General features: G+C 44.6%; 1 protein-coding gene across 1 annotated transcript; it reads left to right on the forward strand.

Annotated features, from left to right (window-relative positions):
- The first annotated feature begins 6 nt into the window (after positions 1-6).
- Positions 7-18,377, forward strand: LOC309890691 (V-type proton ATPase 116 kDa subunit a 1-like). The gene is made up of 10 exons (XM_082785117.1): positions 7-92; positions 859-1,016; positions 1,471-1,561; positions 2,388-2,506; positions 2,819-3,035; positions 3,596-3,703; positions 6,951-7,058; positions 9,564-9,681; positions 10,129-10,300; positions 16,482-18,377. Exons 1-10 carry the CDS (start codon positions 24-26, stop codon positions 16,573-16,575), a joined length of 1,254 nt encoding a protein of 417 aa, XP_082641243.1. The 5' UTR covers positions 7-23; the 3' UTR covers positions 16,576-18,377.
- Positions 18,378-18,693: the final 316 nt, after the last annotated feature.

Consider the following 18,693-nt stretch of genomic DNA (forward strand, 5'->3'; position numbering starts at 1 on the left):
GAGATTTTGGCCATGGAATCCTGATGACTCTGATTGCTGTCTGGATGGTGTTCAGGGAAAGTCGTATTCTGTCACAGAAAAGTGACAATGAGGTAAAGAGACGTGGCATGCTCGGCTTTGCATCTAAAGCAGAGTTGCAACTTGATTTACTTGCATCTTCCCCCTCTTCAATTGAAAATACCTGTTACTCCTTGCATTTGAAATTTGTGAAGCACACAAGCAGACTGACAAGTCTGTAGACCACAGACTGAGTAGCATCATCCTGTGATTTTCCTTTCAGATGACTGGAGGAAATTATTCCTTTCAGATGTTTAAAGGAAATTGTTTATCAAGTGCAGCTGGACAGCTAAGCAGTTGTAAATGGATCACCCCAGAACCTGGTTGGGTTATAAAGGGATTCAGTCACTGGAAAATTCCTGGTGTCTGTGTGCACCCAAGCACGTGTATCTACACGATTCTTCCTTTTACTGGTCTAGGCTTAGGCTGACAGGAGGCAAATCAGAGTGCAGGTGCATTGACAGAGCATGGAGAAAGCTGGACTGGGGTCAGCACTGCTTAGTTCCAAAGCAATGCTGCCAGCTGGGGGTTTGCATCACTGGGTGGAGTGCAATTTATCCTCTTCAGCTAATTCCAGATTCTTTACACGCAGTCACACCACCAACTTATCCTGTGTTTGGGTTCTGTTCTTGCAGCGTTACCTCTTGCACCCTTAGTCCCCACCACATGGGAATAAAGAGTGTGGTTTTAGTCCATTTGGCCAGTGTTGCTTGTTCTGCAACTGACTGATGTTACTGCTTTGTCCGTATGAGAGACTTCCCTTGTTCTCATGGACCTTCTTTTCTCTTTTTTTTATGTCAGATGTTCAACACTGTTTTTAGCGGCCGATACATCATTCTACTGATGGGACTGTTCTCCACTTACACGGGCCTCATCTATAATGACTGCTTCTCCAAGTCTCTTAATATGTTCGGCTCATCATGGAGCGTTCGGCCGATGTTCACAAAAGGCAATTGGTCGTGAGTAAATAGTTGGTAATTACATAACTAACAAGTGATAGTGTCAAGTAGGTGACGTTATCCATCATCCTCCCATGTCAGGAAAGCAAAAAATTCTGAACTCAGGCTTGAGTAGAATTGGAAGAGAGGGTGTAAATGTAACGCCCAATGAGTTTCAAACCAGCTTGTTTTCAGAGAATTAATACAGAAGCACTTTAACACTGTTCTTCTGATAGATTCACTAGATTCAGGCAAGATTCCTGTCCCCTGAATCTTTTTTCCTTGTGGCACTGAATAACAGGTCAGGAGACAGATTTGTTACTCATTTGGCAAATCTCTAGGGCCACATGGGAACCTTAAAGTTCTCTCAATTTGAGCTATTTCTTGCTCTCACAAGGGAAGAATGCTATTACTTTTATAAAGAGGTCAGCATTGCTTGTGCTAATGTTTATATAATCTACTTATACCCAAACAGAGATGCTCTGCTGGAGACTACTCCTCTGCTTCAGCTGAACCCTGCTATTCCAGGGGTGTTTGGTGGTCCGTATCCCTTTGGCATTGACCCAGTAAGAGCCCTTCCTTTCTATGCTGTCCTTTATGAACATCTTGTGTAAACAGAAAAGTGTCTGTCCAGTTCACTGTGAAAGATTTCCCCCTCCCAGCTATTCCATTAGCAGTCCTTATCAGTGTTGGAAACAGTCCTGAATGATGAAAATGTTCCTAAGAGGCGCTAAATGGAGGATAGAAAGACTTGGGGCCACAAAAGGCTTTTTTCTCATCCTTTCTAACCTACAGCTTTTTAATCAAATCTGGCATGAGACATAGAAATCATTTTACGAAATTACTTTTTCTTTTTTTCCACTTTGGAAAAAGTTAGTTATCTGTCTTTCCAATCAGTCTTGGAAATGTAAGTTTCTGAGTAATCCTGACATTTTGTAGCTGCTTATATCAATAGCACTGCTCCTTGTACTTAGAATATTTGACAAAAATATTGTGTGTTCCACATCAAAGAGGAAGTGCAGAAAATCAGAACTTCAATGTGTAATTGCTCATTGAAATGGATAAACATTTTTTTTTTCCTGTCAAGGTAATAGCCTCTGTACTCTTTTCCTGCAACTTTTGCCTCCCATAAGAATAAGCAAGGCTTGATTCCTGCTCTGATAGTGGGATCAGTTGCTTTAAGTGCTCTTATCAGGAAGATTGTCTGCTTGTTTCCTGAATAGGTATCTGCATGACAAACAGCTTTGTTAAAAACCAAACAAATAGAACCTTGCCCTTAGAGCCTGATACTTTCTGGATGGTTAATACTGTTTAGCTTAGAGAGAACACTTTCATTCTTCTCTGTTTTCCTTTTACTCAGTGCTTGGCTGACTTAATGGTGTTTTTTCACAGATCTGGAATATCGCCAGCAATAAGCTGGCCTTCCTCAATTCATTTAAGATGAAAATGTCTGTGATTCTTGGCATTATCCACATGCTCTTTGGTGTCACGCTGAGTCTTCTCAACCACATGTAAGTGCTTTGTTCTGCTTTCTTGATGGGGGAGGGAGGAAAACTTCTCCGGGTATAATGTGTGTATCTGTTTAAGATGCAGGAGTCTATCAGACTTCAACTGAAAGGTATAATACAGTTATTTCTGTGTACATATCACCATGCATGTTAAGTAGGTAACTGTGTTAAGTCCTAACTATTATAGAAGTGTGTAGCCTCTGCAGTTTTGTTCCAGAGGTGCTTTTCCCCTTCTCTTAAAAAAATTTTGCCCTACACATGCCTAATGTGAACTAAATATAATTTCAAACTCTCCTTTTTTCTTTTTTTCTGTAGATATTTTAAGAAGCCACTGAACATATACCTTGGATTTATTCCAGAAATTATTTTCATGTCCTCACTGTTTGGATACCTTGTTATTCTCATTTTCTACAAATGGACAGCCTACGATGCTCACACATCAAAGGATGCACCAAGCCTTTTAATACATTTTATCAATATGTTTCTGTTCTCCTATGGCGATACCAGTAACAAGATGCTTTACAAAGGGCAGGTGCGTGCTCTTGCTAGAATAGTAAGATCATGGATGATTCATGATATTAATCTTTCTAATATAACCTTATACTAATTGTAAAATCAGGCATTAAACAGTTTCTTCCTGACAGAGAAGAAATGTAGCATCATTTCCAAAGCCTGACACTATGTAATCTTGAAGAAAGAAGGAATAATTCCTTTGCAGAGAATTTATATCAGACTGAACATAAGTCAGCTGTGCCCCAGCATATCTGGATCCAGATTAATAGTGAAAAGTCATTAGAAATATTGCCCTGCATCTGCAGTGCGGTGCCTTGAAGCTTAGCTAAGGTGCTAATGCGATTTCCCCACAGCACTCGGATATCTGCCAAGTTGTCATTCCCTGCAGAATCCTTTGTCTTTTTCCCGAATCTAAACCACTATCAGTGTACACAGCACGTGTACAGTCAGGCAAGTTGCAGTCAGTTATCAAGTACAGCTCATGTTCAGTGTCATGTGAGACCTCTTGAAAGGTTTGGGTTGGTTTTTTTTTTGAGTGTGGACTGCCACTAAATCATCTGAGACTTGTTTCTGTTGCAGCAAGGGCTCCAGTGTTTCCTTGTGGTGGTGGCGTTACTGTGCGTGCCGTGGATGCTGGTAGCTAAACCTCTGGTCCTTCGCCATCAGTATTTAAGGAGAAAGCACTTGGTGGGTGACTACCTTGTATATTTTCAATATGAGAACTTATTGCGGTTGAAAAGCTTTGTTCTCCACCTGGATACATGAGTTCATGCTCCCCTGTGACCTGTAAAGCCTCTTTGCATATTCCTAGTCAGAGAGGCCGCTGGGTTTTACTCCAGATGAGGTATTGCCTGCCTGCTTAGCAGATCTGGATCCAGCATCAAGTCAACTTCTAAAAACCCTACCTGTTGGTAATGACAAAAGCAATATGACTGCTTTGAGCATTGTCAGCTGGTTTGGGAACAGTTTTATTGGTTGCTGGATGCATTTCTGTGCTTTTGCTAGGGTGACAGTTTAAAAACAAAGTAAACTTCATGGCTGACAAACTTAATGGCCATAATTCTTAAAGCATTTCGGATGGTTAAAAGTAACGGTGATTGCAGAACTCTATTTTTTTCACTTTTACATGAGAGGTTATCTCCTGGGGTACTCTGTAGGTTTCCACCTGTGCTGTAAAGTATCTTTATATAAAATGCAGGGACCTGGCACGTGTGCACTGGGGATACTTGAAATTTTCCCTGCATGTATGGCAGACAGCTTTTAGGATGTTAAGTTGAGTCAAAGATCAGTTCAGTTAAAGACACTCCCTCTCCCTTCTCTGACCATCTTTCATCCTCCCATGTCCCCTCCATTCGTCTCCCTTTCTCTTTTTGTTTTCTTCCTCCTCCCTTTCTTTTCTTCCATTCACTATCAGGAAGGGCAGCCCGTGGAGGCCCAAGTCAGCACAGTCCCGAACGAGCAGGCACTAGAGGCAGCAGCGGCTGCAACAGTGAGTGGATTTAAAAAATCACGTGATGGATTTATATCTAATTATCAAGAGAGCATGGAATGTATCTGAATTTCATAAGTGAATGACAACTGCACCTTTAGGGTGAAAGACACTTTGTCTTGGACACTTTGTCTTGGAAAGAGCAAAGTTCAGCATAACTGATACATTCTGGAAGAACTCCCAGGCTGGTGGACAATAGTTCCATATGCACAGAATGCAGAGACGCTTTGCAGGAGTGCTGCTGAAATCAAAACCTGCAGAGCAGCACAAGAATACCTTGCTACCACATCCCCCCAGGTTAAGTTCCCCTTTTTTCCTTTTCTTGCATATTTGTTTAAGCTAGATTAGGATTCTTCTCAGTGAAGCGTTTTTGTTTGCATTGTGTGTTCCCAAACATCGTGTTTATGTGACGGCCTCCCAGCAAGTTCATACCAGTATTTACTGGATTTTTAACATCTGTGCCCTTGTAGACACTTGGACTTGAAAACTACCATAAAATGGTTAAGCAGAAATAAGCAGTTATTTCTGCTTATTTGTGTCCAAACCTATAGCCAACCCTTCCATGTGAAAGCTTTCTGGTGGAATGAAGATTACAGCAGCTCCTAGAACTTCTATCTCTTTCTCTGTACTGCATATTCCAAATTGGTTTTAGTTATGAATGCTGCCTAACTAGGAAGCTTAAATCTCATGAACAGTGAAACAAATTGTGTGCTTTATGTGCTAAAGATGCTTTGAGGATAACTTCTTAGCTGTTGGCCTATGTTTCAATCATGAAATTTTCAGTAGCCTCACAGAAATGTCAGAAATAACAACAGATTTTTTGTGCATAATCCATCCCACATACTGAGTGCCTCTTAGTAAAAGAAGCTGTGAGTGAAGGTCTCTGGGTGAGGTGTGGCTGGAGTATAAAGGAAATGGTTGGAGCTGTTGGAGCTGTGTTTAGTTTGGACTCTACGGAGAACAGATGCAAGTTGGGTGTGAGGGAAAAGCTGCAAAAGTACAAATTCTTCCAGCCTAGGAGTGTAGAAATGGAGTGCTGATACTATTCAACAGTAACTTAAAGTGTTAACAAAGATGCTGAAAACTCAAAGCATTGCCTTACATATTCTAACTTTTTTCATCTTATTTCTATTTTCAAAGCAAAAACAGCTACCTAATTTGTCTTTGGAAACAACTTGACAAAATCTTTAATTTGTGTCTGGTAGTTTTAGCAAATTTATAATCTGGCATAAAGTAAAAGTAGGCTTCTAAGAACAAATTGGTTGAAAGAGCACTGAGAGACTGTTCTGCTCGTACACGTATGCCAGAGCGATGAGCTGTGAAAGCCACGGAATCTTAAGCCTCCTCGGTTTGTGTTGTCATCCCTAAACTTCTAAAGTATTAATGTTGCTAGTTAGCCTGTTTACATTCCGTGTTACAAATGACCCTGGTACAGTCCGAAAGCTGAACGCAGGGCTTTTATTTCCATTTCTGGCATTTCAGCCCACCTCTTTAGGTGGGTCAGACTCAGAGGTCTTCATGTACAGTCCCTCAGATCAGACACGAGCGTTTTCTGTCTTTGGAACATCTGGAAGGAAGTAGAAATCCTGCTTTACAGTGCCCGTAGCTGCTTGCTGAAGAGAAATCCAAAACTAGAGATCTGCAAGTTAGACCTTCATTGTCTAATACGCATTTACAACACATCAAAGCTCTGCTCGAGGTCACTGTCAGATGTTGAACAGTTCTCTGCGTCCTTTCTTGGTGGTGGTGAGACAGCATGGAGGAGGAAGCCTGCCGTAACTGTGCAATGAGTGCAGTCATCAAGTGATCCTATCAGAGGAAAGTTTCAACTTGCTTTGTGGATTATTCTTTCCTATTCAGAGAGCAGTAGATTTATGAGCGTCAGACGCTGAGTGTCAGAACCAATGCCTATAAAAGGAACTGCTTGCACAACACCGAATTTCCAAGTAAGGGAACGTCTGATTTCCCACGTGTGTCGGGATGCCTGGCACTGGTGGGGAGCGAGTGTGTGTGTGCACAGATCTGTGTCAGTCAGTCCTGCTCTGAGGTGCCACTGTGCGACTTGTTTCACTTCCAGCAGTGGTGCTTCAGTCCTTCTGAGTGCTTGTTCAACAGCTGCTGGGCAAAACGTTGGTCTGTTGCACATCAGTTATAGCAAATGTTCTTGTGAGAGATGTGGCATTTATTGGGATTGCAATTACTTTAGAGAAATGTATCAAGTATTCATGCAGGAAGACTCTTTTTTTTTGTCCCCCAACCCTAGCAGGAATCAGCATCTTTCCCATCCAAGCTGGGAAACAGAATTGTACAGCTGGTTTAACCCGGGCCTTAATGTCTTGTCTTCTTCTGTGAGCTACTGCTGCTGCGCTTGGAGTCGTAAGAAGCACCCACTCTTGTAATAAAGCACCAACAACGCTTTGTTCTTTCTTTTTCTGCATGTATTAGGGGACACACAACTTTGGTGGGATCCGGGTGGGCAATGGACCAACTGAGGAGGATGCTGAGATCATTCAACATGACCAGCTATCTACCCACTCTGAGGAGGGGGAAGAGGTAAGAACCTGGCCAGCCTCTGTCTGAGGTCAATGAAGTTGGTAGCAGAATGTGCTAGCTTTTTGGACTATGTTTACTGATTTCCAAGCTGTTTAAATAGCAACATTTTCAGTAAAGTGTTTTCATAGCACTAAAGTACCACAGACCATCTTTTGGTCATTCCCAGGAGTTCTGGAAAAAAAAAAAAAAAGCAGCATAATTTGCAGATAAAGGGAAAAGTGGCTTTGTTTGTCCTCCTTACAAGGAACCATCATCTTAGAGGCTACACAGAGCTGCAGAGTGCTCCCAGATGGTATATTCAGCTTGTCTCTGGCTGAAGTGCAGTGCATTTGTGCTGCTTGCCAAAGGCCAAGGGCTGTGTTTCTGCAATAGTGAGATCTCAGTTTATGTTCATTTTGACTGGTGGGGGTTACTTTAGCTGCTTTGCCTTACTTCTGATAGAGGAGAAAAAGGAGACAGTCTCTTAATTTGGGAGTTTTTTGACTCCTCTTAACAGTTCTCCAGCTTCCATAGTGCATGTAGTGAGTAACTGCTTTACTGGGTCATGCTTAGGAGGGAATTATTGAATGTGCTCGTGATTAATGTGATTGAGACACCTCACTAAATGTAAACTTGTGTTTTCAAGCCTACAGAGGATGAGGTGGTAAGACTACAGCCAGCTTTGCATTCATGTGTATCTGGAATGTTTCCCATTGGCATAAACCACACACCGAATTAAACATGTTATGTCATGGCATCTTCTCTTCCAAAAGATCTAGCTGTTTACGTATTACAGGCCATTTTTAATTCTTCATACGACATCATACCCATTAACAGACCTTTAATTACGTCATCTATTTAGCTTGTGTCTTATCCCCTGTCTGCAGATCTTCTCTTAGTTTACCTGAAAAGCCGCTGAGCCAGAGGTCTGAAACGGAAAAGATTTTGCTTCTAAAGTTTAAGTCTCATTTGCCTTATGTTGTGTCGTTGGTAACTCTGCACTGCAACAAACACCATCTTGAAATGTTTTTTCCCAAACTGACTTTAATTTTAAGGATGATATCAGTTGTTGCCAGTGAGTAAATACAGCAAAAGCAGTCTGGTTTCATACAGCTCAAAAACTTACCCAGCCAGGATCTTGCTGTAGAAGAGAGGCTCTGTTTTGAGAAACTGCTCGTTCATAAACACTTGTAACAAGAATGAGTATTAAAGAAGTGGTTTTTAGGAACTCTCATGCTGAATTGATTGTAGGTTTCAGGCTATCAGGTAACCGCTTATTTATTTATTTTACAAAATAAAAGCATAAATGCCATGAAATTAGAGTAGGTTTGCAACAACGAGGTCATAAATTAGGCTGAAAGTGGTTCTGTTATGTGGAAAGTGGTCCTATTATGTCTGGGTCCGTGTGGAATTGGTGGGGTGGAAGGGATCAGCACGCTGCTGTACTGTTAACTCTGTATATCAGTAACCCTGTGAAAAATGTGTAGAACTGCCAATACCCTGCCAAAGCAATCCTGCTGATTCTTCTGCTCCTTAGCATAGTGGTGACTCTCTCCATAGCAGTGACTCCAGCAGTTGCATGTGGCTGTAAATTGTCATTGTTTAAATATTTGTCACGTTCCACTTATTGCACGCTGACGTGCCATCTGTGCTGGGAGGTGGTACTGTTTGCTAGGGCAGTCTTTATTAAAGAACTTCGCAGTTCACGTTCTGTGGAGAAGAAATTAGGCTTTTGACAGCTAATTTAGCTTTGTTGTTTGAAATATTTCTTGCTCTGGATGTACCAAGGGAGAAATAAGAATATAAATAGCTTGCTCTGCATGCCTTGAACACTAGTCACTCGATGTCTTTAAAGTATCATGTTGACTTAACTTAAATATGAGCAGTTTCTGAAGCATGGATTAAATCCAGAATGTAGGGAATGCTTTCCCAAGCTGCACAGTAAAAAACTGTCCTTCATGGCAGATTTTCTTGAGTTCTTTATTTATTATAATAAAAAAAAAAAAAAGACTTTGCCAAAGAATTGTGCACACATGACTTTTTCTAGACTGTTTTGTGCCCCCTTTTTGCTTTCAAAGAGGGAAAGTTCCCATCTTGTAAAATGTTTTTGTTGATCCTGTAGCAAAGGTACATGCACAGTATCGACTTGGAATCCTGTCTCCTTTTTTGTAGAAATCCGTGCAGTTTACCAGTGAATTCATAAGAATACCATATTGTTGCTGAACAGTCTTTTCCTGGCAAAGTCCATGGCTGAATTTACAGCGTCTTGCTTTCATATGATAGAGCATGAAAGCAGTAATACTCAAGCAGTGAGCTATTACTCTGCAAAACCTACTAAGACAAGAGAATTCATTTTTAATTTATAAAACTGACATGCTAAACCAGGAGAAGACAGTATCAGTGTCTAACTTCAAACACGCTGTCCTTGGTAATAGCACCAGGCAGTGTGCTCATTTTCCCCAGCCAGCCACTCTCTCATGCTTCCAAGTCTTGCAGCTTTGGTAATTTTCTGTGTTTGCTTTGCAGTTCGACTTTGCCGACACAGTGGTGTACCAGGCAATCCACACCATTGAGTATTGCTTGGGGTGCATCTCAAACACCGCGTCCTACTTGAGACTCTGGGCTCTCAGCTTAGCCCACGCACGTGAGTACTCTTTTTCTGGAGCAGAAGGTTGGATCAGTGTCACAATCAACCTGGACCAAAGACAGGAATGCAAGCAGCTTCCCCAGAGCTCTCTCCAGCAGTGTCAAGCACTGCTGCTTTAGGACAGAGCTGTGTGTGTTAGATGGTGATGATCAAGTCTAAACACCAACATCTGCTTGCATAGCGCTCTGCTAGAAGTTGTCAGGGGTGGATGGAAATTAAAACCCTGAATAAAGCAAAAATCAGCTGTGCAGGTGGTCTGCCCTGCACTGCTTGCAACAGCTGGGGGCAACATCCTGGTTTATTTGCCTGCAAAAACTGTTGTTCCTCTGAATTTTCCCACCCTGTCATGATGGGAATTTGCTTGACTTCATTTTTTTGCTATATAAATAAACCGTGACCTTGTTGAATGCTCTGAAAGTCCTCTCCTCTCCCTTCTCCTGGCAGAGCTCTCGGAGGTGCTCTGGACCATGGTGATCCACGTTGGCCTCAGTGTGAGGAGTCTGGGTGGAAGCTTCGGCCTCTTCTTCATATTTGCTGCTTTTGCTACCTTGACAGTAGCAATTCTCCTGGTCATGGAGGGCCTGTCTGCTTTTCTCCATGCTCTTCGCTTGCACTGGTGAGTTACAGGAATGCTCAGAAACCGCAGAGCTCTTTGTGGTAAGGAAATTGATGTCACCTGGACTACCTGGAAAAATACCATCTTCCAGCAGATTGAGTTGGCTGTTACACAGTAAAACTAAAGCTATAAAATGAGGGTAATAGTGGATAAGACTGAGTTGAGATCAGTAATGTTCAGAAGTGCTAGAGTACCATGGATCTTATCTAAACATCTAATCGCCCTATAGCAGATGTGCTCTGGCAGCAGAAAGCCTTTAATAGGACCAGGGATTTTCACTCTCGTTTCTAGTAATACACTTCTTTCCTGATTGTATGCATAAACTTAGAAATTATGGGGAATAACTGATCTGCAATTAAAAATAAATCAGAGTGAAGCTTTGTGAGCAATAGGATTGGAAGGTTGTGCTCGATGGATGTGTGCTTTTGGCTTTCAGAAGGATTTTTTGTTCTGTCCTTTGCTCTGTCGCTTGGTCCCAGTGTTTGTTTTCCTTGATGTGCTGCGATAGCTGCTGATTGCAGTTCCCTTCGCATCTGGCCTGCTCTTTGAGGAAAGCTTTGTGCCATTGGACTGTTTGAATAGGATGTGTGAAGTGACAGGCAGTAAAATAACAAATCAGTGCATCTGGGCTGCAGATATTTACAGGGATGCTACCCTGTAAATATCACTACTAATAGATTTTTTTTAATGTGGTAATCTGTTCTAAATAGACTTTTCTTTAGCGTATTTTGCTGACTTACAGGGAAGCAAAATCTAGGACTAGAAGCTCAAAGATCAGCTCAAATTGAGCTCTTTTGTCTTTAAAATCTCTCGGCCGTGAACTGTTGCATGCACGTGGTATTGTAGCTGTAGCTCAGCGTGGTGCATGTGACTTTGCTCATCTTCCTGAGACCTTAGATAGAACACAGGGCAGCTTTGTCTGTCTGCATTTTGGGGTGCCGTGGAGTATGAGGAATATTTCTTACTGCTGTTGTTTATTTACTAATGCTTCCTTAGTCTCTTTTGCGTGATTCTTAAGTTCCTCTTTATGCAGCCAGACAGCAAACAAGAAGGAATTAGTCAAGTGCTCATCACTTTCTCTGCACCCAAGTATGGAAAGTGTTCAAGAGCTTTCTCTAATCCGTGTTTAAGAGCACCTTTTGTTCCACTTCAGATTCCCTGTTTGGCATGCCAGTAGAATCAAAAGAGCAGCATGGGGATGGGTTGTGCTCTCTGCTGGGGTTCTCTTCAGGCTAAAGTGTAGACGAGTGAGTCTGTGCCTCTTCTCTGGAGAGTTCTGGTTGCTGCCACCTCTTATGGTCATTTCTCTCCTGGTAGTTTGAAAGTGAAGTCACATGAAGTTCACAAGGAGAATTCTGTTTTGCTTAGGTGGGAGAAAAAGGCTGTTCTGAGCACTTTTTAAAAATAGTCTCATAAGTGGAAAAGGAAGCCAGTGCCTTTTACAAACAAACAAGCAGAAGTCTCTCTGCACTCTTCCCCATCTCCTGGGGAATGAAAACTTTGTCCCCTTGTGTTCTCCGTTGACAAGTGTGCTTCAGTGCACACTGAAACATCACAGGGTGCCTGGGCTCTGTAGCTCGAGTGAGTTGGGATTCTCCCAGGAGTTCAGAGGTGTCTCCATCTTGTGCTGAGGGAACCTCTCGTGGGGGGGCTGCTCCTGCAAATGGCTGCTGGATGGTGCTTCTGTTTTTCCTGGCATTCAGCCTAGAAATCATCATACCAGTCACTTGAGATCTTCTTGTTGACTGGCTGGTGTTTCCTCATCCTCACACTGCTGTCACTGTATGCACGGTTGCATCAGTGTGAAGAGGGAGCTCTGCACACCCAGCTCGACATTAGTGCTAACAGCACAGAGCAACCAGCACTCTGACTCTGCGTGGTGTTCCTGATCTTCAGTGGCTTGTGAGTTAGTGGATTTTCAAAATCTTGCTTGCCTGGACTGCAGTGCTTTGTGGCACGCTTCTGAATAACAGTACGTGAACGGCTCTGAATGCCTCTTCTTTTTCACTCTAGTTAAGCAAGCATGTTTTTCTGCAGATACTTATCATGTGATGATAATCACAGACCACACTTAGGGATACTGCTGACAGAGCACCTGAAACAAGGGTGAACGAGAGTTTACAGCTCAGCAGAGAGGTGGCTTTTCACATTACCAAGCTGTTTCTCAAGTATGATTAAAATATGGTCTAGAAATGTTTAAAGGGAAGATGCGTGTCACTGAAATGGCAGGCAAAGAGAAAAATCCAGCTGAGCAATAGCAGTAGGCACGTGGATCACGGGTGCCACGCAGAGCAGTGCCAGGCACCTGCTGGAGAACTGCAGGACTGAGGTTCTAAATTGGGATATTTGCCCTGAACATATGTTTCAAACTTCTATGAGAATGTAAATAAAAGTTTTTATGAAAAATCTGCTCGAGCTTAGGGTCTAAAAAGCATCAATTTCACACTGCAGGTGACATGCTGGAATTATTTTGGGTTTGTTGGGTTTTCATTATCACAATGGAAAGGAAGGCACCTGCAGTTGTTCAAAACAACATGCTGTTCACATTCCTTTTTGCTTCTGAACGTGGAATCAGTATGTTTCCAGTGGTAGGTGTTTCCTTTTCAGAGAGCGGGGGGTGGAGGATCAAATGCAGCTGTCCTGGGAAGAGCAGATCATATTTTGTGGCTCTGGGAGAAGAGTCACCTATCTGGAATTCTGAAGGTGTGGGTGGCTCAGCCTTCCTGGAAAGGAGGAGTCATTCAGTGGGAAGAACAGATTCTTCCATGAGCTCTGCCCCTCAGTCCCAAATGAGGAGGATTTGCTGCGTGCTTTTTCAGAAAGCGAGCATTTTTTCTGCAGGCTGGGTTTTTCTGAAGTGTTTTGAGGTGGAGGAAAGCACTCACAGTGCTGCCAAGATCGCAGTCTCCTTTATCAGAGGTCTGCTGGAACTCAGTAGCTGTCTGAGCTACGCCCCATGCCGTGTGGTTAATTCCTTGCATTGTAACATCCCGGTTCTGAAACACAAAATGTGTTTGCTTTGCGGTGATGGAGCTTGACATCTCTGTTTACGTTATCGTACCTCACTTCTTTATAAGCTGGTCAGCAGTTCTAATGAAAGCAAACATAGACTTTGCCCAAAAAGAGACTATTGTATCTGGATGCAGAGCCAGCTCACAGCACCAGCAGTTGATGCAGAAATGTTGTTTTGGTGGAGCTGCCTGTTTAAAGCAAGGTTTTAGGCTTGGTTTAGAGCTGGAAGCTCTTTTCCTTAGAATATATCCCGAGAGCAGGCCATTGCTGCAAAGAATGGATAGCAGCAGGCATAATGCAGAGCAAATCAGCTTAATTCAGAGCAGCAAAGAGCGGGGCTCGCGGGGCTCTGCAGGAGGCAGGTAAGTGATAAAAGATGACTGTGGTGTGGAGGCTCAGTTCCAGGGTTGGAAGTTGTTACCCTTGCCAATGCCACGGCCAAACCATTGTCCAGGCTTGGCTCTAATCACCCCAGTGCGTGTTTCTGCTCCCACACCTCAGCCCACGTCCATCAGCATGGAGAGAGTGGTTCCCAGTCACATGTGAGTGTGGGTTTGGCAAACACGGAGGACTGTCTGCTGGTACTAAGGGTTGGAGTCTGGTTTCTCCTTCCTGAGTGCATGAGCAGCTTCTCTGGGAGGTGTGTGCACTTCGCCATGTACTTGAGACAGATATAAATGTGATTTTTCTTTGCCATGCGTTGCCTAAGCTGTTTGCCACAGGTTCATGGACATTCAGAGGATGAGCTGAGTCCCTTGGAGGCAGCGAAACAGATCCCAAGCATTCCTCCTGGTCGCACGACGTTAGGTGCAGCTGCAGGTGGGAAGCTCACACAAAGCCCGTGTTGTTCCAAAGGCTGTGGCGCTGCCCAGTGCCACCAAAATAGGTTTCAAACACAAGCGTGTCCAGCCTCAACCAACCGGGTGGAGTAAATAAAAAGCAGCAGTTCTGTGGTGCCTTGCAGATGGCTGTGCTCAGCTGTAAGCTGAGAAGAGAGGCAGGCCCTGCCCTGCCCTGGCATTGCTCCTGGCCTGCAGCCACCGAGGGGGAGTGCTGCTTTCGGAGAGGCGTGGGCGTGCTGGAGCTGCATCCCACTTGCAATCCAGCCAGCGGACGTGGGAGTAGTAAAGCCCAGCTCCCCACCCACTCGCCAGAAATGTATTTATTTTCCTTCATAAAGGTCATAAGCCAGGGTATGTCTGTAGTGTGACCATCGCAGCGCGGTACTGCTCTAAAAGGCCATCTGCCCCATGCGTAGGATGGAATGATCCCGCAGCATGTGAAACTGCTGTCCTTCTGGGGGAAGAGAGGCTACAGCCACCTCTGCACAAACACCCTGCTGGCTTTGCACCCGCAAGGTGCACTGCAGGCTGCCCTCGGAGTTGCTGCCAGCTCAGGCATCGACGTGTTCCTTAAGGATATAAATACCAAGCAGGAATTTGCACTTGAGCTAACTGAAAGTTAGGTTTCCTGTTCAACAGATGTCTCTGCAGTTGCTTCCCGACGGGACGGGGAGCTGCCTGGTTTTCCAAACAGTTTGGTTATTCTGTGACCAGCAGGTTGGAAAATCCCTGCATCTTCAGCCCGGCAAACACTTAACTATTCCTACAGAAAGAAAAAAAAGCTGAAAAGAGGGTTTTCTTGAATGCAAACCACCAGAAAGCTTTTTTCTGGTCTGTTTATTTACTTTGCACTGCTGTCTAGTAAATTCTGCAGAACTTGATCACTGAGAGACAGTACAAAGTGTAGCAGTAAAGCTAGCATGCATGAGAGTGAGTGACCCTGGGAACAACAATTTCGAATGTCTGAGAAGGACCTTGGGTTCTGGGCATTACTCTGTAGACAATTGCAGGAAAAACACACAGTTCAAGCTGTGGAATGTGGTTAAACTTTTTCACTGGTTTTCTAACCTTACAACAGCCTCTCCTTGAGCTTCGGGTATCCAGTTGTGGCCAGTTGTAACTGAGTCTGTCCAAAAGGAGCTTTTGGGTGTCAGGGCCAGCTGGAACAGTTAATCATCGGGGTTAAAATTTCATTTACAGTGGGTTCTGTGTGAGTCAGATACCCAACCGGCTGCCTCTTATTTCCCTTTGCTTACAGAACAGCCACTTAGTCACAGGATACTTATGGAGATTATCAGGGTTCCTGAAAAACTGGAGCGTGTTGGCAAGGAGCCCTTCCTCCCCCACGGAAAATCCTGTTCATCCTAGGGATTCCTCTGCAGGGAACTCTCTGCTTATCGGCATGAACAGGCAGCAGAACATATGAGCAAAAAGCTCTTTTTATGAGTTTCACTCCTGACTCCTGAGCTCTGCTGAGAAACCGCTTTTTGCCAGCTGCAGCACCATCAGCTTTGGACTTTGCCATGGTTCTCAAACTTGGAAAAAATAATTAGAGTGAGATTTTTCTGCATTTATTCTGAACTGTGCTAGAATAGCTGTACAATGTGCTGCCTCTTGATTCCTGCAGAGACTTAAGTTTTTTAGTGGGCCACGCAGTGGAAAGTGTTGCTCATGAGGCTCCTTGAAACACTGTGCTTGTTTTTATTGTGAATCATGGGATTATTTTTTTTCTCTCCCTATTTAGCTGTTGCTGACCATTGGACAGTTCTCGAGCATAATTCTTTTTTTAAACCAAGTTTATTAGGGGAAGCAGGCAAACAAGGCGAAGTTAATGTTCAGCTTCAGGCAGCAGGCACATCTCTAGCTCGGGAGAAGGAGTCATGTGGGCAAAAACCAAATATGCTTAAGTAAATAAACAGAAGCAACCGATGGAGGAAGTCAGAGCGCAGCACCATGCGACTGAGCTTTGTTGTGGTGAAAATGTGAACTTCAGTAACATGGTCTTATAGGTAACGTGATCTTATAGGAAATGCTGGGTGCTTTTAGGTGCTTCTAAGTGACACCACGGTTCAGGAGTTCTTATTTTTGTTGCCCTTATTGCCTGTGGTGCTGGGATGAGTACCTTGACAGTTTTCCTCTGCTCCAGAAACATCAAACAAACTGGGTTTTGTGCCAGCAGCTGAGCTACATCATAATCCTACTTCTTCCTCTTTAAAGGCTTCTTTTTATGGTCCATAAACAGCTCCTTTTTAATGGAGTTCCTGCTAATCTCCAGCTCTCGTGAGAGACCTGCCTTTCTAATGAGTGCTCGCTCTGTTCTCTTGCAGGATTGAGTTCCAGAACAAGTTCTACACTGGCACTGGGTTCAAGTTCCTCCCCTTCTCGTTCGATACCATCCGCGAAGGGAAGTTTGACGATTAGAGATCCCTCTGCTCCAGCAGTGTTAACCACCTGTGATCTATGCCTAGTACTGTCCCGTGTGTCTGAGTTGCATGTACTCCTCCCCTAGTGAAAATAACTTATTGCAGCAGCCTCGAGTGTTATCGTGGAATTTCCAAGCCGAGAGCTTTGGCATTCTCGGGTACTGAGTGACACTGGATCAAAGAAACTGCTCCTTCCTTAAGTTTACTGCTGAAGATATGAAGTGCATGAAGTGTCGGTGTGGTGTGTAATAGTGTCCTTCTCGTGTTGTGAGCTTCCTGGCAGGCTTATCAGGGCAGCATGAGAAAAACGCAGCTACAGCTGAGTGGGCATAAAGGCACACGGGGAAGAAAAGGCAACTTCAGCTTGCGTAAAGCTTGCTGCTCAGGAAAAGAGATTTTTACAGGGAGCTTTGCATGTGGATCTGCGTGTCTCTGCCTCTGATTAAATTATGAGCAATGGGCAGTTCAGGGTGTGCTTCTCCTACCTCCAGTGCTTCCACATGTGCAATGTTTTTTTAATCTGGCAAAAACAACCTCTTACCCTTTGAGATTCAGCTCTTCTCTGACCTCTGGACAAGGCTTGAGGTGCTGGGATGAAGGGGCGCAGCTCAAGGGGCCTCAGCTAAGTGTGGGGTGGTTCTCTTTGTGCCCTAGAGATGGAGAAACACCTGGCCTTTGCCTGGCTTGTCCTTGGGGGAAAAAAAAAAAAAAAAAAGCCGGTTTCTCTCCTTCATGGAGAGAAGATGCTCCTTTAACCAAGCATCTGCATGCTCAAATATCCCAGGTAAAGCCCTGTGCCTGGTTCTGCTGCTTATTTCTGGAGTCTGGTGAGCACGGGGACTTTGCTGCTAGCCCAGGCCTGTGTGCAGGTGCCTTGGGGCCAGCCTGCACAGCTCAGCCTAAAAACATGACTGGAAAGATGGACAGAGAGAGACTGGGTGTTTTTGGGACAGATGTGGGGTACATTGGGAAGTGCTCTGGTGTTCCTTACAGGTACCACGTGTCCCTAGTGCGCGGGGCTGCCTGTGCACCTTGTGGACATGGTCCAGCTGTAAGATACCTACACGTGCCAGTTGGACTGTCGTGGCTGTCTCATTTAAAAACAAAGCCCTGAGGCTGCAAAGCCCTCAGAGGTGCTGGCCCATCCAGCTGACCCCTTGTGCATGACGGCAGCGGGAGCAGCTTTTGCAGGAGCAGAGGTCCCGGTGCCTACGCCGTTGTGGCAAGGGTACGCTCATGGTCTAAGAGGCCCATCAAGGGAGAAGAGAGACTGAGTCTTCCCCAAAGGGTCTTCCCCCCCAAAAAAAAAGTCTCCGTGGCAGTGGAGTCTCTGCCGTATTTCCCCACTGCAGCCGTTGCTTTTTCTCCTGTGCAAGGTGAGCTCTGTTTTGCCCTCCTCACCGTGACGTAGCTGTAGGAGCAGTGAGCTCTGTGTGTGTGTCTGTGTCGTGTGTGAACGTGTTGTTGTTAATTGTCGCAGTGGATCTGGAGTATTTATGTATGGACAGCGTAGAACAATAACAAGAATCATCGTAACCTGGATCTGAAGCAGAAATGCCACGCAGCTGGGGGAAAAAGGGGAAAGGTGTGTGTGCACTTGGTGCAGATGGTGTCACGCGTGCGTGCGGAGCTGCACTTCGTCACCTTCTGGGCCACTGCTGTGTTTACAGGCAGACCTTGCTGTATGTTTACAAGGGTGTTTGCAGAAAGACAACATCAAAATGCAGCTGGAGCAGCGACCGCAGTCCTGCCCAGGTGGAACGTGTTGCTGATGGTCACTATAAATTAAACTAACTGCACTACCTCTGGTGTGGCCTCTCCTTCTTTCCTCCCCCTGATGCTGGGGAGGCTTCGGGGGAGAGCGGGGCCGTTAAAAACCTTCCTGCTCTGCGTTTTTCTGTCACCTTGGTGGCCGCTGAGAGGAGAGGGGATGAGAGAGCAGGCCTGTAAAATGAGAGCAGCGTGCCCGTGCCTCTGCTGGAATGTCTCCGTGCTTACAGCCCCGCTGCCCAGCCTGAACCCAGGCCAGCTGGGGCACAGCAGGGCTGCCTCGGCTGCTCCCTGCGAGAAGCACACACGCAGGAATTACAAACTAAACCTTGATTAAACCCAGTTT

Source organism: Aythya marila, assembly GCF_965140915.1.
Source record: "Aythya marila genome assembly, contig: HAP1_HAP1_SCAFFOLD_701, whole genome shotgun sequence".
In the NCBI taxonomy this organism is placed as follows: Eukaryota; Metazoa; Chordata; class Aves; order Anseriformes; family Anatidae; genus Aythya; species Aythya marila.

Coding starts and splice junctions, on each gene's coding strand:
- LOC309890691 (XM_082785117.1), top strand. CDS start 24: ATGACTCTGATTGCTGTCTGGATGGTGTTCAGGGAAAGTCGTATTCTG. Junction 93..858: donor CACAGAAAAGTGACAATGAG/GTAAAGAGACGT, acceptor TTTTTATGTCAG/ATGTTCAACACTGTTTTTAG. Junction 1,017..1,470: donor TTCACAAAAGGCAATTGGTC/GTGAGTAAATAG, acceptor ATACCCAAACAG/AGATGCTCTGCTGGAGACTA.